Source organism: Melanerpes formicivorus, unplaced genomic scaffold (assembly GCF_026170545.1).
Source record: "Melanerpes formicivorus ecotype bairdi unplaced genomic scaffold, bMelFor1.0.p_v2 SCAF_19, whole genome shotgun sequence".
In the NCBI taxonomy this organism is placed as follows: Eukaryota; Metazoa; Chordata; class Aves; order Piciformes; family Picidae; genus Melanerpes; species Melanerpes formicivorus.
In genome coordinates this window covers 13,297,954-13,320,367 of record NW_027142371.1, presented here as the reverse complement: position 1 = coordinate 13,320,367, position 22,414 = coordinate 13,297,954, and the positions used below count along the sequence as shown (strand labels likewise).

The 22,414-nt window shown below is 53.6% G+C and overlaps 1 protein-coding gene across 3 annotated transcripts; it reads left to right on the top strand.

Moving 5' to 3' along the window:
• The first annotated feature begins 2,700 nt into the window (after window positions 1-2,700).
• On the top strand, window positions 2,701-22,141 carry SGK2 (serum/glucocorticoid regulated kinase 2). Of its 3 annotated transcripts, none has more exons than XM_068150118.1 (15): window positions 2,701-2,816; window positions 5,707-5,847; window positions 11,416-11,485; window positions 12,850-12,907; window positions 13,794-13,843; window positions 14,415-14,472; window positions 15,038-15,121; window positions 15,434-15,565; window positions 16,701-16,813; window positions 17,486-17,522; window positions 18,174-18,260; window positions 19,586-19,681; window positions 19,953-20,108; window positions 20,516-20,605; window positions 20,812-22,141. In XM_068150118.1, the coding sequence occupies exons 2-15, from the start codon at window positions 5,796-5,798 to the stop codon at window positions 20,965-20,967; spliced, it is 1,239 nt and encodes a 412-aa protein (XP_068006219.1). In that variant the 5' UTR covers window positions 2,701-2,816; window positions 5,707-5,795; the 3' UTR covers window positions 20,968-22,141. The 3 variants fall into 3 exon arrangements, with proteins under 3 accessions (XP_068006219.1, XP_068006217.1, XP_068006218.1); XM_068150116.1 differs by having other exon boundaries at window positions 20,345-20,605; XM_068150117.1 differs by lacking the exons at window positions 2,701-2,816; window positions 5,707-5,847 and adding an exon at window positions 7,565-7,787.
• The last annotated feature ends 273 nt before the right edge of the window (window positions 22,142-22,414 follow it).

Sequence of the window (22,414 nt, the reverse complement as noted above, 5' to 3'; positions counted from 1 at the left end):
CGCATCCTGCTAGTAAGCAGAGAGCTGAGGAGCCCTGGCAGGTTAACTTCCTTCTCTGCCCATCTGCGGTTTGCATCTGCTGTGCCCGCGGTGGTTCTAGGGTCCTTCTCTCCTTGCGTTTCTCTCTGGGGCTGCGGGAAGCAGAGGGATGCAGCCAGGCCCAGGGACGCAGCCAGGCCCAGGCTGGCTGCCATGCTGCAGAGCAGCTTGCTCCCCTCGCCTAGCAGACAGCTGCTGGCCGTTGGTTTGGATGCTCACAGACTCACCTGTCCTGTCTCTTTGTGTTTTTCAGGGGGCAAAGTTTCTCTCAGCAGGGCACACGATGATGGAAACGGTTTTATGAAGATTTAACTTTGCAGAGGATTTAAACCTAATTCAGCTTCCCCCTCCCCCCCCACCTTGTGAAGAGAAACGTCTCCAGCTTTGAGTGCATTTGGGGCCGTAGGATGATTTGTGCCTTTTTGTGACCACGGGGGGAAAGTCAGGGCAGCTGAGGGCTTCTTATTCTCATGATTCGTGGTGCAAAGCAGCAGCACAAAAGCAAAGGATGCCCTCAGCCTCTGCAAGGACACCTCAAATCCTTGACCCACCCCAAACCCCTCCTTCCCAGGGAGCATCAGCGGTCACCGGGCTGGAGGGACTCTGCAAAGCGTCTCTGGCAGCCTCCCGGCCGCTCGGCAGCAGGCTGCCTGGGTGCCGGGAATGAGTTTTAGGGATGACAGGACATCTCGGGGGCTGGCTGCAGCTCTCAGCTGTGGCGAAGGCAGCGATTGTCCCGAGAGCCCCAGCGGGTTTGTGTCGCTGTCAGCTCTGCTGCGTGTCTCTGCCTGCTGCGTGTCTCTGCCGGCTGCGGCCGCGCACCCGCGGCTGACGTGCGCCGAGCTTGCGAGGGCGGCGAGCCCGGCGATAAGCTCAGGCTTTGTCCTCTAAACTTGTCCGTGGCTGGAACGAGGGCGGCTGTTGCTGCAGCCCTTGTGACGCGGACATCTTGATGCTGTGCCGCTGCTGGGGACAGCCTGTGTGAACCTAGGTTTGGGGGAGATGTGCAGCCCTTAAAGCAGGGGATGCAGCAGGGTGAGCAAAACAAATAACCCCCCCAAATAGCAGCAGGTTTGACGTGGACAAAGCAGCAATCTGCTGAAAAGCCAGCACGGCAGGGAGTTCTGATCTCTGCTCCAAATGGCTTTTGTCTGCAGCTTCGTAGCTTCTGGTCATGTGCTGCAGCAATCCTCTAAACCTTCTCATTCTGCAAACCAGACAAACAAAGGCCCTCTCTGCTCTAGCAGGGATGGATTTACTTCTCTCTGTGTGACTTTATGGTTCTTCAAGCACAGTAGGGACCTCTCTTTGGGTTTGTTCCCCGAGACATGAGGGTTATATCCGACCTCTGCTATCCTCACGCTCCCACATGGCTGTGCCACCTCTGAGACTGCTTCTCTCCACATGCTGCCACTGGTGCTGCAGCTCACAGAGGAGCAGGTATGGCCTCTGCCTTCTCCCCATGCACATGGAGCTGCAGACCTTGGCTGTGCTGGCAGTCAGCTGTCTTAGCCTTGTGAACTTTGGTGGCTCCAAATCATGTCTTACAGACTGCTTCAGATAATGCCTCAGATAACCTCCATCATCTGATTTTCACATGGTTGTGCCCATCTGTGTGTGCAGATCCCACCTCAGCTGAGCCTTTTGCTTTTGTAATGGCCCCCCCATCCAGTGGCCATTCCTCTTTCTCCTCTCTGCTTTGGGATCTCCAGGCCACATGTTGGGATGGCCACGTGCTGACAATGCCAGGAGCCCGGCAATGCCTGAGGAATTGTGTGGCCCTTCATGTTTTCCCAAGGCTGGGGGACTTGTCACCCATCTTGGTCCACTCCCACGAGATGGGCAGGTGCAAAAGGGCTTCTGAGGCTGAAAAACCTCCCTGGGCAAAAAGAAAATGTCACCTTCATACAAAGGTGTTTTTTTGCTGAGGAGCTGGGCAGTCCAGCAGTGACCAACAGTGTGTGGCTCAAACAACATGTTCAACCAGCACCCACCCGTGCAGGAATGTGGTGATCAACAGTGCTGGCCATCTGCAGAGGGGAAGGGAGAGGAACAGGGAAGGTGGAAGGCATGAATGGAGGGCAGTAGGGTTTGACTTCAAGAGGGTTCTTCTGTGCCTGTGGGGCTTGGCCCTCATTAGCTGCTCAAATGCTTCTTCCTGTGTGTGTGTGGTCCAGGATGGGGTACATGGAGCCACAGGAGGGTCACACAGGAGGCAGAAGTGGAGTGGTAGGACTGTCACACCTGCAAGGTCCAAGGTCCCCTGCATCTCCCACCCTGGATGCAGTGCTACCAGGGGATGAGGCTCCACCTCGTCCAGCCCATCCCTTGCTGACAAGTTCTGTGGCTTGCTGGTGGGTTAGCAATGAGTCCTGTCCACACCCAGGCGGTCTTGCTGGTGTTTGGGAGGTGACCCATGTCTCATTACCTCTGCTAGGACTTGGCATGTGACCTGGCACAGCCTCCGGGGAACAGAGCACTTTGTTCTGACCCTTTGCACTTCCCTGCCAGCCAGCAGCCCTCTAATCCCCCCCAAGGAAGGATTTTCTTCTCCCACCCCAGCTCCCGGGTGCCTGGGTCCCGGTGGCAGGGTAATCATTTACTTCCTGCCACAAGCCACTCCTTCGGACTTTTCCTTCGACCTTCAGACCGAATCGCCAAAACGCGAACGAGGGGAGGGAGAGAGGTACCTGCTGCGTCCCGCTGCCGAGCGTGGCACTGCCTGCTGGCCCCGCTGCCAGAGCCCAGGATCCCAGCTCCCATGCCTCGCTCTGCAGGTAATGACCACTGGCTCTCTCTGGGATGATCCTGACTTTCCCTTCTCTGCATGAGGACTTAAACCCCAAAGGGGGAGGTAGAGAGTTTTGTGAAGGGTTTGTCCCTTGATGGCAAGGACCTGCCTGGCCCATGGGACAGCTGCTTTCTGGGGGAGGTCTGGCTCAGGGTCAGCAGCTGGAAGAGGAGGTTTGTTTCCCAGCTGTGGAGGTTTCAAGAGAGGAGATGAGCAGAGTCCTTACTCCCTCTGGAAATACTGTACTAAGTGGAAAGGTTTCCTGCATTAACTCTTCCTCCCCCAGGAAATTTCCATCAGAAGGAGCTTCCACCACCCTGTTTGTGTCTGCAACCCCACATCAGCTCACCTGTCTGGGTGAGCTCCCGGGGGGGGAGCAGCTACAGGTGCCCCTGACCCTGGTTGGTTTCAGGAGCTGGCAGATCAGCAGATCCAGCTCGTGACCAGCTGTGTGTCCCTCTGTGTCCTTGAGCCACCTGCACAGGGAAAGGAGGCTTGGGCTGCAGGGGGCTTTGGGAGCGAGCCCCAGAAGGGTGAAGTTTGCACCAGGAATTTGAGGGCATTTTGGCTGTGGTCTCTTGGGCTGATCTCGGCGTCCAGCACCCCTCTAATGGAGCACCCTTGACATACTTACTGGCAGGGGGTCAGCAGCCCAAGGGCTGTTCCTGCTCAGCCCCAGCCAGCAGGGGACCAGAGATGAGCTCAACAGATTTCAGAGCAGACCTGCTGCTCTTTGCTCAGGGGCTCACAGGTCCTGACAATGCCGTGAGCGGCGCTTGGCCCAGTTTGGACCGGGCTGCCCGCTGGCTCCAGGGTACATATATAGCTCTGCTGGAGCCAATCTCTGCCTGTGCCAGCACCAGCTGCTCCCCAGCTCTGGCACGTGGATTAAAAGGGCGAAAATTCACATGCCATGCAGTGGAGCTGGAGCTGCAGCTCTCAGGGATAGGGGTGGGGCTAGAGCGGAGGAGCATTCCCAGGGATGCTTCACTCACAAGCATTCCGAATGAAGCCAGCACCGTGCCAGCAGAGAGGGGCCTGGGTTTGGACTCTCTGAGCTGTCCCTGAGCTGCTAAACCCTGCTCGATCCAGCTGGGAATCTGCCCTTCTGCCCTTGTTCCCACCAGCCTGGTGCCACTTAGGGCTTGAGCTGTGGCTGGTGAGCCTGACTGTGCACCCTGCATCAGACTGACTGCTGCAGAAGGAAAGAGAGGCTCAGCGCCCCCCAACCCCCTCCCCCCCCCCCCAAAAAAAAAACCAAAAGAAGTGGGTTTGGTTTTGGTTTTAAGAAAGGCTCTGAAACACAGCCTATAACTGCCCTGAGGTCCTGCTGGGGAGAGGAGAGGGAGGGAAGAGAGGAGAGGAGAAGGGAAGGGGAGGGGAGGGGAGAGAGGAGGGGAGGGGAGGGGAGGGAGAGAGGAGGGGAAGAGAGGGGAGTGAGGAGGGGAGGAGAGGGGAGGGAAGAGGGGAGGAGAGGGGAGGGAAGAGGGGAGGAGAGGGGGAGAGAGGAGGGGAGGAGAGGGGAGGGAAGAGGAGAGGAGAGGGGAGGGAGAGGAGAGGATTCAAAGAAAAATATAGGGGGGGAATAATTACATTTTAAAGAACTCCAGTGGTCACCAACAGTCTATTTAGTCTTTCCTGAATCCTCTTAAGATGAATAAATAGGCTCTGATAACCCTATCCTACCCCTATCCTGTTCCTCCTCCAGCAGAGACAGCTGAGTAGCCAGACCTCAGGTCACCTTTCACTGCAGGTCAATGGCTTTGTGCTCTCTGGAGAACAGTTTGTTTTAATCTTATCTGCACCTTTCCCTGCAACTCTGATTGCTGAGGTTTCACTTCAGGAAGCCTTTTATGGTTTGATTGTGGATCTTGCTAGATAGGGAGGTTTAGACAGGACACCTTTCCCTGTGAAACAGCACATAAAATATTCTAATACAGAGAGAAGGGGGAGCTGCTCTGTGTGTAAAGACAATGGGCTGGACCTCCTTGTCAAACAGGACTTGTCCTGCCCAGGAGAAGTTGCACCAGCCAAGGTTTGCCCCACCAGGAGGGATCAGGCTCACCCAAGGAGACCCATGCAGCCCTTGGCCCCATGTAGGGCTAGTGGAAGTGAAAGCAGCTTCCCTTCCTCATGGGGGAAAGGAAAATGTTGCCAGTGCAGCTCTGAACTCCACCACTCTGTGGCCAGGGCCTTGCCCTCACCGTGCTCTGACCGAGTCCAGCCCAGGCAGGAGCCATGCATGAAAGGGGTTAAGTTACCCAAGAGCTGCTCATCACCTCTGGACCCAGGTCCAGCCAAGAGGTTTTCCTGGCACAGATGTGCTCTCTGGAGGGCAGGGAAGCTGCCCCTGCAGAGCAGATCAGATCAGATCAGCAGCACTGGCCAACCCCACATTGACCCCAGCAGCTCTCTGCTTTCACTCTAGAGTGGGTTAATGGAGGAGCTTGTGGGTGCTGGGCTGGGGAACAGGGCAAGGCCAGTCCTGCTGTAGGGGGTGTGTGGCCATGCCTGGAGCACCTCCATCGCTGTGTGCCTCCATGCCTGTACAGTGCATGTGCCCTGGAAGAGCTCCCACCTCCAGCAGCCTCTTCAGGGGGCACTAACTCGTCCTGCCCTGGGCAAGGGGCAAGAGCTGCTGCAGGCTATTGCTGAACACTGGAGCAGTGGCAGAGCACCCCAGTGATCTCCACCAGACCAAGTGCTGGGTGGGTGCTGGCCAGACAAGGGTCAGGGAGCAGGCCCCCCTTGTCCCAGAGCTGTACCAGCTGGCAGGAGCTGGCCCCATGTCCCAGAGCTGTGCCGGCTGGCAGGCAGCCAGAGCTCCACCCGAGGGATTGTTTCTGCTCTTACTCCTGTGCCTTTCACCTCTGCAGCTGGAGAAACATCTGTGTGAGCTGCTGCCCGAGGAGGCCCCGTGCTGGTTGCCCAGCTGTGAGGAGAAGGCACTCTTGTGGCTGGCTTTATGATCGTGGCTTGGATGGAGCCCTCCTCCACTGCCCTGGGGAAGACAAAGGGTAATGCTCCCGCCTGGTAGGGTGGCACTAATCCCTGGGGGTGGTGAGGGCATGGAAGAGGCTTCCCCACAGCGGTCTCCCACCAGCATTGGGTTGTGGAGCAGCTGGCAGAGGACAGAACCCCACTGCACATCTGGCTGGTGCCACAGCCTAGCCTGGCAGGCACGGACAGGGACTCACCCTTCCCAGAGAGGGCTGCATGGAGTCCAGCTCCCATGGGACCTGGGAGGCCAGGGGGGAGCTGTGTGCACAGGGGGTGGCAGCTTCACATCACAAGCATGGCCCTGAGTGACAGCCAGTGCGTGCACAGCCCGTGTGTGTCAGCAAGCCCTCCCAGCAGGGGGGGTGGGGTGGGCAAAGCCAAGCCAGCCACTGCCTTGTCCATCAGTATCTATCAGCATCACTGGCCACACTCCTGGTTGGCTATCTTCTGCATTCTAGCTGCTCAAATCTTTTCCTTCAGGATCCTTCTGCTTTCTTTGGTTTGGAGAGGAAAAGGTTTGGGGTTTGTTTTGTTTTCAATTAAAGATGCTTTTGTATGGAGAAAAAAAAATCATCAAATCAAGCAGACTTGGTCACTAATAGCAAGGTTTTTATGCAAGGAAACAAAGCCAGGAGATTCTGCTTGGAATATGTTAGTCAGCTGCTGGAAGTGTTCTGCAACTTGACCATTTCAGTGCAAGGAGGAAATAAGAACAGAATAGAAGAGGCTTTTAGGAGCTGGCAATGCTCAGAGCTTGAGGACGTTGGCTGGGCAAAAATAATCAGGGTTGAATCTGTTTCAGACCACATGCTGCTGCCCCTCTCTCCTTACACATGGCAGTGGGCACATCAGATGATTCAGATGTCTACATGTTGGCTGTAATCTGGAGTGAGGGACCTGTCCCAGGGTGAGCAGCTCCTCTGCTCCCCCCCGAGAAGGTTGCCCAACCCTCTGCCTTGCAACTACCACTCAACAAGCTGTCTGAGTTGGCTTGTCTCCTGGTTTATTTGTAATCACAGAACCACCAAGGTTGGAAGAGACCTCAAAGATCATCAAGTCCAACCTGTCACCACAGACCCCATGACTAGACCATGGCACCAAGTGCCACGTCCAATCCCCTCTTGAACACCTCTAGGGATGAGGACTCCACCACCTCCCTGGGCAGCACATTCCAATGGCTAACAACTCTCTCAGTGAAGAGCTTTCTCCTCACCTCCAGCCTAAACTTCCCCTGGCGCAGCTTGAGACTGTATCCTCCTGTTCTGGTGAACAGAGGAAGAAAATATCCACCCCTCCTCCTCCTCCAGTGCCTCCTTTTGCTCAGAGCCCAGGCTCTGTTCTCAGATCACCCTCCCACACCAGGTTTCCTCCTTCACATGTATTGATGTTTGTATATAACACTGCTGCAGGGTGCCAGTCTGGCTGCCCTGGGTTGGTGGAGGACATGGGAAGGAGCAGCTCCTTCTGGGTTGGACCTGAACCAAACGACAGTTTTGACCTTCCTCCAAATCCACAGGGCAGTGGACAAACTGCCAGCTTACTAATGTGTCAAGAATTGTTGTGAGCACCTGAGAAGCCTGCCCAGATGGAATTTGCTTCTACCCACCACCTGCATCCCCACCTAAATTCTCCCTCCTTGGGTAGATCTAGCAGATATCTCTTAACTGTTTGCAGCTGAGCAGCCTCTGCTCTCTTTAAAGAGCTGCAGCGAGGCAGAGGCAGTGGTATGGTCGCCGTGGGAAGGTGGTTGTGTTCAGGGGCTCAATGAACTGCTGCAGGAAGCACAGCTATTTCCAGCTGAGCTTTAGGAAAGAGCCTCAGGCTTCTGGTCTGCCAGGGCAGTCAGAGGCAGGGTGGGCTGGCATGAGGATGGGAAGTCTGGGGTCTCTGTGCTTGCCAGTTGTGGACTGCTTCCCCTGCTTGCAGACACAGCCTCTGCTGGCAAATGTGCTCCCAGGTGGGTTGGATGTTTTGTTCTTTATTTTCATGGGATTCATTTTTCTCTTGCAAAGTGCTGCAAAGCTTCAGCCACCTGCTGTTGCCTTCCAGCTCTGCATGGAGTTTTTCCTCTCAAATCTGGAGTTGTTTGTCTGTGGGCTGCAGTTTGCTCAGAGCCAGAACTCTTTGGCTGGGCTTCTTGCTCTGAGCTGTGGTGTTCCTGGTGTGTCAGGGAAAGGGTCCACAAGAGAAAACTCTGTGAGCCAGGAGCTCTGCAGAGGGCAGCTAAGAAAGCCTCCCCAGGTGAAGAAGTCCTTTAAAGCCTTCTCTAACATTTTCCTGAGCTTGCTGTGTGCTGTTGTGCCTCAATGGGAACAAAAGTGGAGCTCAGTGCTGGCCTGGAGCTATCTCTCAGCAGAAGAAAGGCAGAGGATTTCTTTTTCCTCTTGCCAGTAAAAGCCTGTGCTTGCAGGGTGTCCTCCTGCCTACCTCCCCAGATGAAACCAGAGCATCCCCCTTGTGCTGGGTGAACACTTGGGTGCCCCTCTTGCAACCCTGAGCTTCCCCTAAAGCATTGCCTGGAGTCCCAGAGGCTTCCTCGCCTCTCCGTGCTGGCAACCAACCCTTCCCAGAGCAGCAGAGGACGAAGCCCTCGCTCGGAGGGGTTTGCAATGTAGGTTAGGTAGGAGAGGATGCCGAGAGCAGCGACACGAGGGAGGAGGGGGGGAGGCAGCTTTGCAGATGACGAGGCTGTGAGGTTGCCTCTCCGTGCAAGGTACGCCTTGCATTAGTAATGTGTTTGTAGCAAATAACGCTGGGCTAGCATGGGAATGTGGGTCACTGCCGGCAGGACTGGCGAAGGAAGAGGGAGCTGCTTCTGCCGTGCTGGGAAGGAAACGTATGTGCCTGGGGGATGCGTGGTGGGGGGAGGTTTAGCTGCAGTAACTGCTCCAACTCGGCAGCAGCAGCTTTATGTGGTGGGAGCGGGTGCCTCCTGCCTGCGGGGTGCCCCTGGCCCGGCTGTTGGGGTGAAATGCTCTTTGGGGAGAGGGCGTGGGGTGCAGGGGTTTGTGTTCCTGCAGGGGTAGTAGCCCTGCCCTGTCAGGAAACTGTTCGACTTGCTTGCTGATGCTCTGTCTGACCCTGGCTGTGCCTGGAGCATCCCTGCTGCCCCAGCAGGCAGGAGTGGGGAGGCAGCTGGGCACGGCTGGCCCGGGATGCCAGCGGATTTTCGTGACCTATTTCTGGCTCCGTTGCTCGGCGTGCGCTCGCATCCGTGCTTCGGGGGAGCAGCTTTGCTCCTGGTGAGGAAGAGCCTGTGTGACTGCTCAGCAGATGCCAACCAGGAGCTGCCCTTGGCTTGGAAGGTGGACACAGGCTGGGGAAGGTGGCTCTGAGCCTGAGCAGAGCGTGGGACGGGGATATAGACATCCTAAATGTGCCTGTGGTACTCCAGTGCGGGGAGAGAGGCTCCTGCCTCGGAGCCAGCACGGTTAATGAAACAGTGCTGCTGCAAAATGCTGCCCTGGGTCAGCAGGGACTTGTTGAGTAGCTTCACTTCCAGCAAAGAGGCAGTGGAGCAGAATGGGGCTGGTGAGGGAAGGCATGAATGGGCTGTGTGAAGGTGGCCCTGTAAGAGCTGCGCTGCCTTTGCCCAGCAGCAGCGCTCTCGCCTGGCCGCAGCTTGTGGAGACCTCCGAAAGTAGCCTTGTCCAAGCTCCTTGGAGCAAGTCAGGAACTTGTCCTGCACCCTGTGCTGCCAGCAAATACCTCTGAGGCAGGTGGATGAGTTTCTGTAGCTTGTGTATATGCTCCCCAAGATGCTCTGCCCTGTCCACCTGTGTCTTGCTTGTTATTTTTCCAGAGTCTAGGAGCAGAGCAGTGGCTGCAAGCTGACCCTGGGGCCAAGCCTGAGGTTGTGGGGGCTCACATTGGAGGGAACAGGATGTATCACCTGATGCATCTATGGATTGGGAGTGAGGTGTTAAACTGAGCTGGGTTGGGTTGCTCTAGTGAGAGGCCCCTGAGCAAGGTGTAGGAGACTTCACTCTATCTACTGCTGCCATTTGCCATGGCTGGTTCTGTATGCACCTGTGTGCTCCCAGCCACCCCTTGTGCCAGCCTCTTCCCTGGCTCTGAGCCCTGAGTAAGCATTGCCTGCTCTCAGACAGCAGGACTGACATCCCTCTGCTGTGACCATAACATCTGGCCAGTCCATCTAGCAGTCTGTGGGACAGATACAGCCCCAAGGCAGGCATTGGATGACCTTCAGGAGAACCTGGTGAACCAGGGAGAGCCAGACTGAGCCAGACTGTCAGGGGAAGGAGGACTATGCCCAGTGGGATGAGATGGGGACTGAATTGTCTGGGTGCTGGGACAAGTTCTTGTACCTGCTGCAGGGGCAAAGTATGGGACAAGGTCAGGGTCTCAGACCAGACCTGATCAGCTCTCTCACTGAGTGGTTTGTGGTTTATTCCTTTAGCTTCCTGCTTTCCCTTTTTGTTATCCATTCAGAAACTCTAACCCCACAGCTTCTCTTCTTTTTGGCTCCTCCTCAGATCTGCCCCTAGATCTCAGACCTGCTGGGGGTGCCAAGCTCAGTGACCCTTTGGAGCACACAGACCCTGAGACCCATGTAGGAAGGGTTCTGTACAGGGACTTGTGTCTGCCTCAGAACTTGTCCTGCAAGCTCCTTGCCCGGGGAGATGGCTTTGGCAGTTGATGCTGCCAGCTCCTTGGTCTGTAGAAGATTGCAGGATGGCTACTTGCTCGTGCCTGCAGAGGCTCTCTCTCTTTTGTGTTTGAGGGTTTTTTTTTGGGTGGGGGAGGGAAGTGCATATTCCTGTGACTGCTTCTGTGAATGTTTTTGGCTCTTTCTTTCCCTCTGATAGCAAAGCCACAGCAGAGCCAGAGGGCAAAACTGAATCTTGAAATAGTTTTATTGTCTGCTCCTAAGCAAAACAATTCCTCTGTGCAGGTTCCACTTCTCGGGCTTTTCTCCTGTCCAGCCTGTGCAGCAAGGAGCAGGCTCAGGACTTTCTCTGAAAGCAGAGGAGGTGATAGTGATGATGATGATGGGTGGTGGCAACTGCCTTGCATGGCTGAGCAGCTGGGATGCTGCATGGTGGGAGTCCCAGCTTCTGGCACTGGCTGTGTATCTTTGGGCAAGTCACTTATTCTGTGACATGTGTGTGCTGGCACACCTCCTGCAGAGCCCTGAAAGCTTTCATTCATGTCCCTAATTACTCTGAGTCCTGAACGGAAGGGGCAGTGGCTGTGCCAAGTGCCTGACCTATCCCAGTACAACATTGCCCTTGTGAGCATTCCCCTTGTCCCTTCTGGGGACCCGAGGGTAGCTCAGGGAAGCTTGGTGGTGGTGCTTCAGCCCAGGTGCTCTCTGCCAGGGGAAAGAGTGTCTGTTCTGTGGCACTTGTGCCCATCCTCTGAGCTCCTGAGTGCTCCTGGTGGGGCTGGGAGGGGAGCTGTCCTGGTTCCTATAATTTCCTGGTTATTTTGGTATGTGGGTGGAAGAGGGAGGAGGGTGGTTGTGGAGAGGAGAGCAAGGTCAGTGAGGAACAGACGTGCCTCTGTGCACTTGTGATCCTGCTGCCAGCTGATCGGCTCCGCTGCTCCGACTTTGCTCACAGAACTCATCAGGCACGGCCGGGAGAGGATAGGACAAACCATCAAGGCCTCCGGCTCCAGGATCTGCTCATAGTGAGTACCAAAAGCCTCCCACTGGGATGAGAGCCCTTTAAAAGCTCAGCCCCGTGACCCTGGCTCTGGCTCGGCGGTGAATGGAGCTGGCTGGCACCGGCCAGATGTGGGCAGTGCCCAGGGACAGCCTCCAGCACCCACTGCTGCCTGGCATCCCCTGCCATGGTCAGCCTGGCTGTGGAGGAGGGGGGCTCTGGGGTGGCCTGGGGTCGGTGCCTGGTGGTGTGTGGGGGGTGGCGAGGGGGAGCATCCTCAGGTGAGAGGTGGGGGAGGCTGGGGGGTGGGGGTGTGTCTTTGAGCTCTCTTTCTGGAGGGGGCTGGGGGATGAGAGCCTTCAGAGCCTCCTCACCATGTGTGAGGCTTGGTGGAGCTGAGGGGGATGGTCAAAATTTTGTGGGGCAGGGGAGAGTGGAAGAGAGCTCTGTATGCTGGGGTCTCTTTGTGTGGGCTTTGCCTTGCTGGGGTTTTGTTGGGTTTGTTTTCTTGTGGTTTTGTTTTCTTCTGTCATTTCTTTAATCCTGGCTTCATAAGGAGAGTTGGGGAACCCTTGAAACCCAGAGGGAGTTATCTCTAGGGTAGCAGGACCCATCCTCCCCCAGTGACACTCAAATAGGGTGGGTGTGAACCAACAAGAGTGGAGTTCAAATCCAACTTCTCCAGCCCTAGCAGCAGCTGTGTTGGGTAGAAGAGAGCCCTGTGCTTTGCTGCTGCTCCCTGAGCTTGTCCTGGCTGCCATGGCCACCCCTCCCCTCTGCAATGCCACCAGCCCCAAACTGCCCTGCCCTGGTATAATGCTCTCTAGCTGCTGCCAGCCCAGATGCCATGAGGCAGTGGGACCCAGCTGGACTCTCCTGGCTGCTTTGTGGGGACACTGCCTGGGCTGCAGGTACAGGTGCTGCAGCATCCCTGGGCAGTGCGATGGGAGCTCCATCTGCCCCAAGAAGGGTCTGGCCATGGCCAGGAGGGTTGCAGCCTTGTCTGGCCCTGAAGCTGTGTTGCTGCTGGGGCTGTGCTGATCTTCACATGGTGCTGCCCTGCCTGCTTTCTGCTGTTGCAATCAAGGCCTGACAGTGGCACCAATATTCCTGTGCTTAAGTCACTTGTGCACTCAGGCACCATTTCCTTCCCCCCCCCCCCCCCCCCCCCCCCCCCCCCCCCCCGTCTGCATGCACCCACTGTCCCCTGCATCCCCCAGAACAGTTTCCCCACAGCCTTTTGGGAGCAGCCAAGGGGGTAGCTGGGAAGCTGGGGAGCTCATCTGAGGTACCCTGTGATGCAGGGGAGCATACACTGGGGTCTGTGGTGGTCCCTGGCAAGTTGATGGTGTGAAGCTGTTTCTCTCTTGCATTTTGCTCTCTCCCAAGTGCTGAACGAGTTGCTTTTTTAATGGATCGCTCCCGGAGCCCAGATAAAAACACCCAGGTGAGATCAGAGCTCTGAGCCAGCAAGTCCTCACTTCTAGGTTGGTGCCTGTAGGGGAAAAGCAAGGAGGAGAGCCTGCATTAGCCTGCCTGGAGTCTTTCTGCTGCCTTGTCCCTGTGGGGGCTGCTGGGTGGAGAAAAAGGAGAGCAGAGAGGCTCTGTATAGCCTTTTGGATAAGACATAATGCTGCCAGAGTCTGGGGAGCATGAACAGGAGCCTTGAGCAACCTGGTCTAGTGGAAGGTGCCCCTGCCCATGGCAGGGGGGATGGAAGTAAATGATCTTCAAGGTCCCTTCCAAGCCAAACCATTCCATGATTCTGTGTGTTTGTAGTGACTTGTCACTGGGAGGAGGGAAGCTGCAACGCTCAGGTGCTGGGCCTGCATGAGGGAACTTCCATGGCTCCAAACTTGCCTGTTTTGGGGCTTAAGAGGAGTGGGCAGAGGGCTGCAGGGTTTAGGGTGATGTTGTGTCCTGCTGCAGGAATGCTCCTGTCTCAGAGCTGGGCACAGGGCTTCTTGCCTTGCTCTGGTAGTGGGCAGTGCTCTGATGCCTCGGTGCTGCAGTGAGAACTGAACCTTTCTTCTGTGGCAGCACAGCAGCTTCTGAAAGCCTCCAACTGGGAGCCAAGCATCCACTTAGCACTTTGTGCAAGTATGGGATGAGGACTTCAGCACAGGCTCTGTTTCAATACAGCCCCCAGCTTGAGGATGACATTGCTGCAGTGCATGGCTCAGCTCTCCCTTTCCCCAAGAGTTTGCAAGGCATCCCCTGTGCCTCACTGGGTGTTTATCAATGGCCCTGTACCAGTGATGCTGCATGGAGAAAAGGCAAGCACACCCTGCCCTGTGCTCCTTGTGACTCCTGTTAATTGTTATCCTCTCTAGCCTCCAACACCAACTGACAACATCAACCTTGGACCTTCTGCAAACCCAAAGTAAGCTCCCTGCAGAAGTCAGGTGGGGTGTGGTGTGTGTGCAGTGAGGGGCTCTGGCAGGGGGACGGTGCAGCTGGTCCACGTCTCACATGAGTGGTGTCTGCAGAAGTCCTGAGCATTACATTGCTTGGCTTTAATGCCTTGTGTATCATTGGGGCACCAGACTTCAAGACACTCAGCTATAGCTGGGCTCTGTTACCACAATCATGCTCTCCTGTCTGTGTCTGTGGATCCTCATCTCATCTCTCCTGAGAGGTAGTAAGGGAAGATCTTTCCCAGTTTTGCTGGCTCTGACTAGCCTTCTGTAGAGGAGTGGCTGTAGTGTGTTCCCTGTAAAGATGCCACCCCCTGGTGCTGTGTTCAGCAGGTGGGTTGCTGAGGCATTGCTCATCCTCTCCTGTCTGCACCAACACACACAGTGTGAAGCCTCTGCGTGCTGGGAGGGAGGGTCACCCACCCCGTGCCCTTTAATCCCTTTCACAACCACTGGCCTTTCCTTTCTGCTTTGGCACTGTTGCTGTTGTGTGCTTCTCTCCCAGAAACATTAACTTGTTTCATTCTTGCCCAACAGTGCCAAGCCAACAGACTTTGACTTTCTGAAGGTTATTGGCAAAGGAAGCTTTGGAAAGGTAGGTGGGCTGTACGGGTGGGGTCTCTAGCTCTTGAGGGGCAGCTTGGAAAGAGACTTTCTTGCTGAAGGAGTTTCTGCCTGTGCCCTTTGCTTGCACCTCTACCTTAGTAGAGGCACTGAGACCTCAGGGGTTTTATAGCCCATTCTTACTCTAAGCTGGCCTGCAGCCTCCAGGGACAGATGTGTGAGGTGATTTATGCTCAAGGTGGTGATGGTGAGGAGCAGTATTTGTTTCCAAATAAGCTTCAGGCTAGCAAAAGATCTCCAGATAAATCTGTACCTCATGATATAGAAAGGATCCACTTCAGAGGGATCTGTCCCCAAAAGCTCCCAAACTCCTCTCTCTTCTGCATAAGAAAGGTCTGTGGAGGTGCATTATTTTTCCCCTGGCAATGAGAAAGCTCCAGCCCTCTGATTTCCCAGCTTCAAAGACCAAGTACTTAGTAGTGGCCCTTTTGAAGCTATACTTGGTGTATTCACTCCAGTGAGCTCCTGAGGAAGCCCTAAGCACAGTGGTGGCAGAAGGTGTGACGGGAAGCTGTGACCAGGACCTTCTGTTGCAGGTCCTCCTGGCCAAGCGCAAGTGCGATGGGACTTTCTATGCAGTCAAAGTCCTGCACAAGAAAACCATCCTAAAGAAAAAGGAGGTAGGTCTGCTCTCCCTGGATACTCCTGCAAGCAGTGACCAGTGTGTCAGCCACCCTGGCAGTGCCAGTGAGGTATCTGGCAGCTGGCCCTCATGTAGAGCTCTTTAATGCTGGATGTGGATTTCTCTGTGCCATGGGAATGGGAGGAAGAACTGAGATGAGTTGGTCAGATAGGAGGGAATAGTGCCATTCCTCAGGCTGGAGATGCCCTTCTTGGGTTCCCAGCTGCCCTGAAAACAGCACTGAGCCCCTACAGCAGACTGGCCTGAACCTTTGCCTGAAACTCGTAACACCTTCCCTGCCTTTTGACAGCAAAACCACATCATGGCAGAGCGCAATGTGCTGCTGAAAAATGTCAAGCACCCCTTCCTAGTGGGGCTCCATTACTCCTTCCAGACCTCAGAGAAGCTTTACTTTGTGCTTGACTATGTGAATGGTGGAGAGGTGAGTGCCTCATGGGCTTTATTTTAATCCTTGGTCTGGTCCTTCCCAAACGTTCTGCTTTACTGCCTTAAACTGCTTCCTGTCAGAAGGCAGTGATGCTAAAGTGTATCAGGAACAGTGTGGCCAGCAGGACAAGGGAGGTTATTCTTCCCCTGTACTCAGCACTGCTCAGGCCACACCTTGAGTACTGTGTCCAGTTCTGGGCTCTTTAATTCAAGAGAGATGTTGGGGTACTGGAATGTGTCCAGAGAAGGGCGATGAAACTGGTGAGGGGTTTGGAGCACAAGTCCTGTGAGGAGAGGCTGAGGGAGCTGGGGTTGCTTAGCCTGGAGAAGAGGAGGCACAGAGGAGACCTGATTGCTGGCTACAACTACCTGAAGGGAGGTTGTAACCAGGTGGGGGTTGGTCTCTTCTCCCAGGCAACCAGCACCAGAATGAGGGGACACAGTCTCAAGCTGTGCCAGGGGAGGTTCAGGCTGGATATTAGGAAGAAGTTCTTCACAGAGGGAGTGATTGCCCATTGGAATGGGCTGCCCAGGGAGGTGGTGGAGTCACTGTCCCTGGAGATCTTCAAGAGAAGACTGGATGAGGCACTTAGTGCTATGGTCTAGTTGATTGGCTAGGGCTGGGTGATAGGTTGGATTGGATGATGTTGGAGGTCTCTTCCAACCTGGCTGATTCTATGGTTCTATAATATTGCTTTGACTGCTGCCAAGGACCAACCAGGAGCAGCTGGCATGTTAGTACCTTACCTCTAAATTGAGTGAAGAGCTTGCTGACTATGACTTTGAGCCAGATGATCCCCAAAGTGAGGACTCAGAAAAGCATGTTAGGACTGTTCTCTGTGGAGAATGTGAAACACTGATGGTGAGCTTTAAGCCAAATCCACTGATGGGACAGCCCTGGATCCTGGTCTAGTGCTTGGGTGATGCCTTTTGTTGTTTGCCAGATTTCCTTCTCTGTTCTGTAGAAGCTTGGAAAGGGGTTCAGATTTCTTGGAGTCACTTGTTGCACTCCTTTAGGTGCTTGCTGCAAATCAGTTTTCACTTGAGCAGCTGCCTTTCAGGCTTGCCCTGGCCATACTTCATTTGCTTTGCTGGGAGGAGAAATGACCAAGCCTCTCATCTGCCTGCAGCTCTTCTTCCACTTGCAAAGGGAGCGCTGTTTCCGTGAGCCCCGCGCCCGCTTCTATGCTGCAGAAGTCGCCAGTGCCATTGGGTACCTGCATTCCCTAAACATCATTTACAGGTGAGGCATGAGGGCAGCAGGGCCACCAAGTCTGCCCAGCCAGGTTGTGTGTGGTGCTGGGGAGGAGATGGGCTTCACTGGCTCCCTGCAGAGCGTGGGACTGGAGTAGCAGAAGAATCCCCTACCCCAGACAAGGCAACATGCTGCTGGCACTCTGCCCTGCAAGAGGGGGGCTGTCAGCACAGGACCTAATGGGCACTAAATCTCCCAGCCTGAGAGTGGGAAGGCTGCCCAGGGAGGTGGTGAAGTCATCATCCCTGGAGGTGTTCAAAAAGGGGTTGGATGTGGCACTTGGTGCCATGGTTTAGTAGTCATGAGGTCTGTGGTGACAGGTTGGGCTTGATGATCTTTGAGGTCTTTTCCAACCTTATTGATTCTAAGAGAGAAGGGTTAGGTGTAAAGATCTAAAAGAAATCTGGCTCAGGAAGTAAGAAGTTCTCTCTGCAGAAATTGTTCCTGAGAGACATGCAGCTGACCTGTGACAGCAGCCTTTGTGTTTGCATGTGTGTATGCTCATAACCAACACTGATGGCAACCTGCACACTGGGAAGGTCTGGGTGAAGTAGATGGGGAAATTTTGTTGGCTCCTGTTGTCAGCTGACACTGTTTCAGATCCAGCTCTTCTAAATATTCTGGCCAAATCTCCTCAAACAGCCCTTTTTTGTCTTGCAGGGACTTAAAACCTGAGAACATTCTCCTGGACTGCCAGGTATATGCCCAGCTCATGTTGTCTGGCTTTGAAAACATCAGGACCAGAAAGGGAGGGCTGTGGTTCTGCAGGCTGGGCTATAGCTGTACCTCACTGCATGGATCTTGTCCAGAGAAGGGCAACAAAGCTGGGGAGGGGTTTAGAGCACACAGCCCTGTGAGGAGAGGCTGAGGGAGCTGGGGTTGCTTAGCCTGGAGAAGAGGAGGCTCAGGGGAGACTTTCTTGCTGTCTACAACTACCTGAAGGGAGGTTGTAGCCAGGAGGGGGGTTGGTCTCTTCTCCCAGGCAACCAGCACCAGAACAAGAGGACACAGTCTCAAGCTGCACCAGGGGAGGTTTAGGGTGGATGTTAGGAAGAAGTTCTTCCTAGAAAGAGAGATTGGCCATTGGAATGTGCTGCCCAGGGAGGTGGTGGAGTCACCATCCCTGGAGGTGTTTAGGAAGTGACTGGGTGAGGCACTTGGTGCCATGGTTTAGTTGATTAGATGGTGTTGGATGATAGGTTGGACTCAATGATCTCAGAGGTCTTTTCCAACCTGGGTAATTCTATTCTAAAGCATACAGGAGATGCAGTGTGAAGTTCAGTGCTTGGAAATCCTGCCTGCTTTCTAGAAAGACTGGGCCAAGCTGACATTTCCCTCCTTTCTTTAGGGACACATAGTACTGACAGACTTTGGACTCTGCAAAGAAGGAATGGAGCAAGAGGAGACGACAACTACCTTTTGTGGCACTCCTGAGGTACTGCATGTGCTGGGGTTTTGCTGTGACCCCCGGGCACAGGCTGAATGCCTTCAGAGACTTGTTGCTCTGGGTCTCAGATTTGTGGGGGTGCTCAAAATAGGGGCTCTGAGTAAGAGCATCTTGGTCTCTTTGAGGCTGTCAGCCTGAAGCTGGCAGTTCAGATAAGGCTTTCCCTACTCAGCAGTGCAGAGTTTTGCCTGTAGCAGCTGTACTCTAATTTTGCTGTGCTTTCAGAGGCAGGGACACCTGCACTTGACAATGGCCACCCCTGTGAAACTAGGGCTGCTCCAGGTAGCTGTGGACATAACCTTGAACCTGGGAACCCACAAGCAAACCTGTGAGGAGGCTGTTGACCTGTTCTGATCCCATGGAGCTACAGAACAGGGAGCCTGCTGTATGTCCTGACATACAGGAGCTTGCTGTGCTCTCCTGCATGTCCTAAAGCAGGTGCTGCAAGACACCTTGTGCAGAGGAGAGGACCAGGCTCTCCTGGAATGAGAACTCTGCTCCTAGGGGAGGAAACATCTTTTCTCTTATGCACCTTGACTGAGTTGTGCTAAAACTGATCCCCAGTTTGGCTTCTCAGAGGCTTTATTCCTGCTTCTTGCTGACCTGGGGTCTTTAACACTTTGGCCTAGGTAATACACCTATCCTACAGTCCTTCCTCAGGTAGCTTGAAGAAGAGTCATCAAACAAGATACCTTTCAGTATTTCAAGCTCAGAAGTGGGCAGCAACTTCCTGGTGGTAGCCTCTGGCTGTCAGTGGGGACACACTTATGCAATAGTACAGCATGAACCAAGCAGGAATGTTCCAGCTTTGGCTTGTGGGGCTTTTTTTTGGTGTGGTTTTTCTTCCCCTGCCCAGACCAGACTTGATGTGCTGCTTGCTCTGCAGGCCAGTTGAATTCTCTGCTCCTTGGTGGTGATTATTGGTAGTTCTCCTGCTTTGGACAGACTTAGTGGGACTGAAAAGTGAAGCCTTCTCAAAGCCAAAGGAGCCTCTTAGAGGTGTAATGTGTTAGTGCAGGACAGCTTTGCAAGCTGAGTTGCAGTGGGTGACAAATCCTTGTACAAACCCTCTATAGGGGGAGAACTTTCTATAGACACCCCCACCCCCCAAAAACCAAACCAAACAACCCAGACCACTTTGAGAGTATTAGTAGGTATCTTTCAAGCCTATTGCTCTGAAGGAAGTGGAGAGTCTGCCAAGGCATAGTAGGAACTGCATCTGTGTGCTTCCTAATGCATGAGCTGCAGCCAGGTTTGTGTTCTTGTGAGGACAAAGCTTTTTGACTCAAATATTTACTCCTGACTTTTCCCAGTACTTGGCTCCTGAGGTGCTAAAGAAGCAGCCCTATGACAGGACAGTAGACTGGTGGTGCCTAGGAGCTGTCCTCTATGAGATGCTGTTTGGCCTGGTAAGTTTGGAAGCTGCATTATGCCACATGATGGGAGACTGTTGTTGACATTCAGGTTGGTTTGATGTTTGCGTGGCACCTGACACAGACAGTGGAATCCTGAATGAGAATGACCTCTTGCCCTCTGAATCTCTATTCACATCTGTTTGATAGCTGAGATATGGCAGGTTTCCTTCACCTTCTCACTGCAGGATCCAATTTGACCTGTGATGTGTGGCTCCTTATGGTAGCTCATGCTTTACCTGGCTGCTTCTCCTTTCTTTCAAATTAGCCTCCTTTTTACAGCCGGGATGTCTCTCAGATGTATGACAACATTCTGCACAAGCAACTCCAGATCCAAGGGTGCAAGACTGTGGCAGCTTGTGACATCCTCCAAGGACTTCTCCACAAGGACCAGAAGAGGAGGCTGGGTGCCAAGACAGACTTTGTAGGTTGCTTCTGTTCAGATCAGGAGGGAGGACTAATAGGAAACCTTTCTGTTCTGAGCCTTTCTTTCCTAACAGCACTGCCTTGGAAAAAGCTTTCCATGCATGCTGATGTCCCTTCAGCTCCCTAAAAGGGGCATATGGCACTGAACTGAATGTCCAAAGGGGAAAATACTATGACTCGAGATGTGATGACAAGCTAGGACACTAACATGTGATGGTGTTATCTCCCTTCAAGGGATTACTGGACCATGACCCTCCTGTAGTGAGGATTTGCTACATGGCCCCTACATGGATAAGTGGTAGCTCAAACTCTTGCTTTAACTACTTCAATGCTATGAAACCTGCTGGCAGGTGCTGGCAAAGGAGGGCTGGCAGAAGACTAATTTCCTCCCTGCTTTCTATGCAGCTTGAGATAAAGAATCATGTGTTCTTCAGCCCAATAAACTGGGATGACTTGTACCACAAGAGGATTACTCCTCCATTCAACCCCAATGTGGTAAGTGGGTGTCTGTCCTCGTTGTTTAGTGGTGCAAAAGGAATCCTCTCCAGCTGTCTTAAGCACTGAGGGGTGCTGAACTCTGGGTTAGGAACTGCAAATGCAGTAAGAATGATGCTGTTGGAAGAGCAGGTCTCTTCTTGAGCCTAAGGGGTTGGTTGGGCTCTGGTCCCTCACAATGACTGTCTCTCTGCTTCTTGGCTTAGGCTGGTCCAGCTGATCTGCGACACTTTGACCCAGAGTTCACCCAAGAAGCAATCTCTGCCTCCATCACTCACACACCTGACCTAGCAGCCAGCAGCTCCAGTGCCTCAGATGCATTTTTAGGCTTTTCTTATGCACCAGCTGAAGAAGACATCTAGGTTTTACAAAGGCTTTGAGAAGCCAATTTTTAACTGAATAGGTTTTATGTTGGTTGGGGGTTTTTTTTGCCTTCATTTTCCTTTTTGAAAGGATTGGTACTGTGCTTTTGCCCATGGTTGAAGGAGATTGGGACTAATACACTAACTGCCTTGGATGGAACAGAGCTCTTACCTTCCACTGTTTGGATTTCCCTCTAAATGACTGTTCCTCTGGCAGGGAAGGTGGGACACAGATTATGATTTTATTTATTTTACTTTTTTCCCCTCTTGTGTGGCTTGGCAGAATTGCATTCACTCTGTGGTTGTATTTATGATTGAGGTATGTACCATCCCTCACATCCACACCCACACCCCCCTCACTGGCTATTCCTTTGTGGAGCTAACTCTGCCCAGTGCCATCTACTCTTTTGCTTCCCAGCAAAAGAAACTCTTCATGCTTAGCTTCCTTAAGGTCTACCTAAAGAGCCATTTATTCTGGACTGAGCTAGACTGTAAAACTACTCAGTTCTTGCTCCAAAGGCTGCTGTACACCTGTAAATCCTGACCCTGCCCTTTGGATTTTCATGCCAGCCAGTCCCTCTCTTTAGCCAATGACTAGGATGCTGCTGAAGCAAGAGGGAGGCTGTTATGTTGGAGGGGGGGAAATCTCAGATGAAATAGGGGGGGAAGAGGCTGAGTTGCTCAGAAACAATAAAGATAACTTTATGGCCAAACCCTGCTGGGGGTGGGAGATCCTTTCACAGCATGTGCTTAAGTCACACCAACACTGCTGCAAGGAGCATGACCTGGAGCACCTCTGAGCACAGGGAACCACCAAGCAAGGGTGGCTGAGCCCACTCCACTGCAGCACTGAGCCCTGGCACAGGGACCAGCAGAGCAGGAGCAGCACCCCAGGCTCCAGCACCCTTCTGCAAGCACCTGTCACCCATGTAAACAGTTATTTATTCTGCCTTAATTTAAAAGCTGGTGTCCTCACGGAATGTTGCTTCCTAGGGTGTTTTTTTTAAGTTGTTTTGTTCTGTTGCTGTGCTAGGGAGCGAGGTTGGGGGCAAAAGGGGGATTAACTGCCAGGAGTGTGATGCTCATCCTGTACTGGAACTTTATATTTGGTGTTTTTTCTTATACTGAAGTCAAGAGAGACATGACATGGTTTATAATAAAGTGCACAGACTGATGTGCTTCCATCTCTGTCCTGTGTGTACAGGCGGGGCAGGGGGAGGTGGGTGTTGGTGTCATACAATCAATAAGGTTGGAAAAGACCTCAAGGATCATCAAGTCCAACCTGACACCCAAGATATGTCATGATGTGCTGGAGGGTGGCAATATTCCAACACTGGGCTGTGCTTCAGCGAGCTTCTGCTGCAAAAGTCCTGACGTTAGGCAAATAGAACGCATGAATGTTTTTGCTTTTTCCCTGGCCTTAAAGCCCGGAAACTCCTTCCTGGGT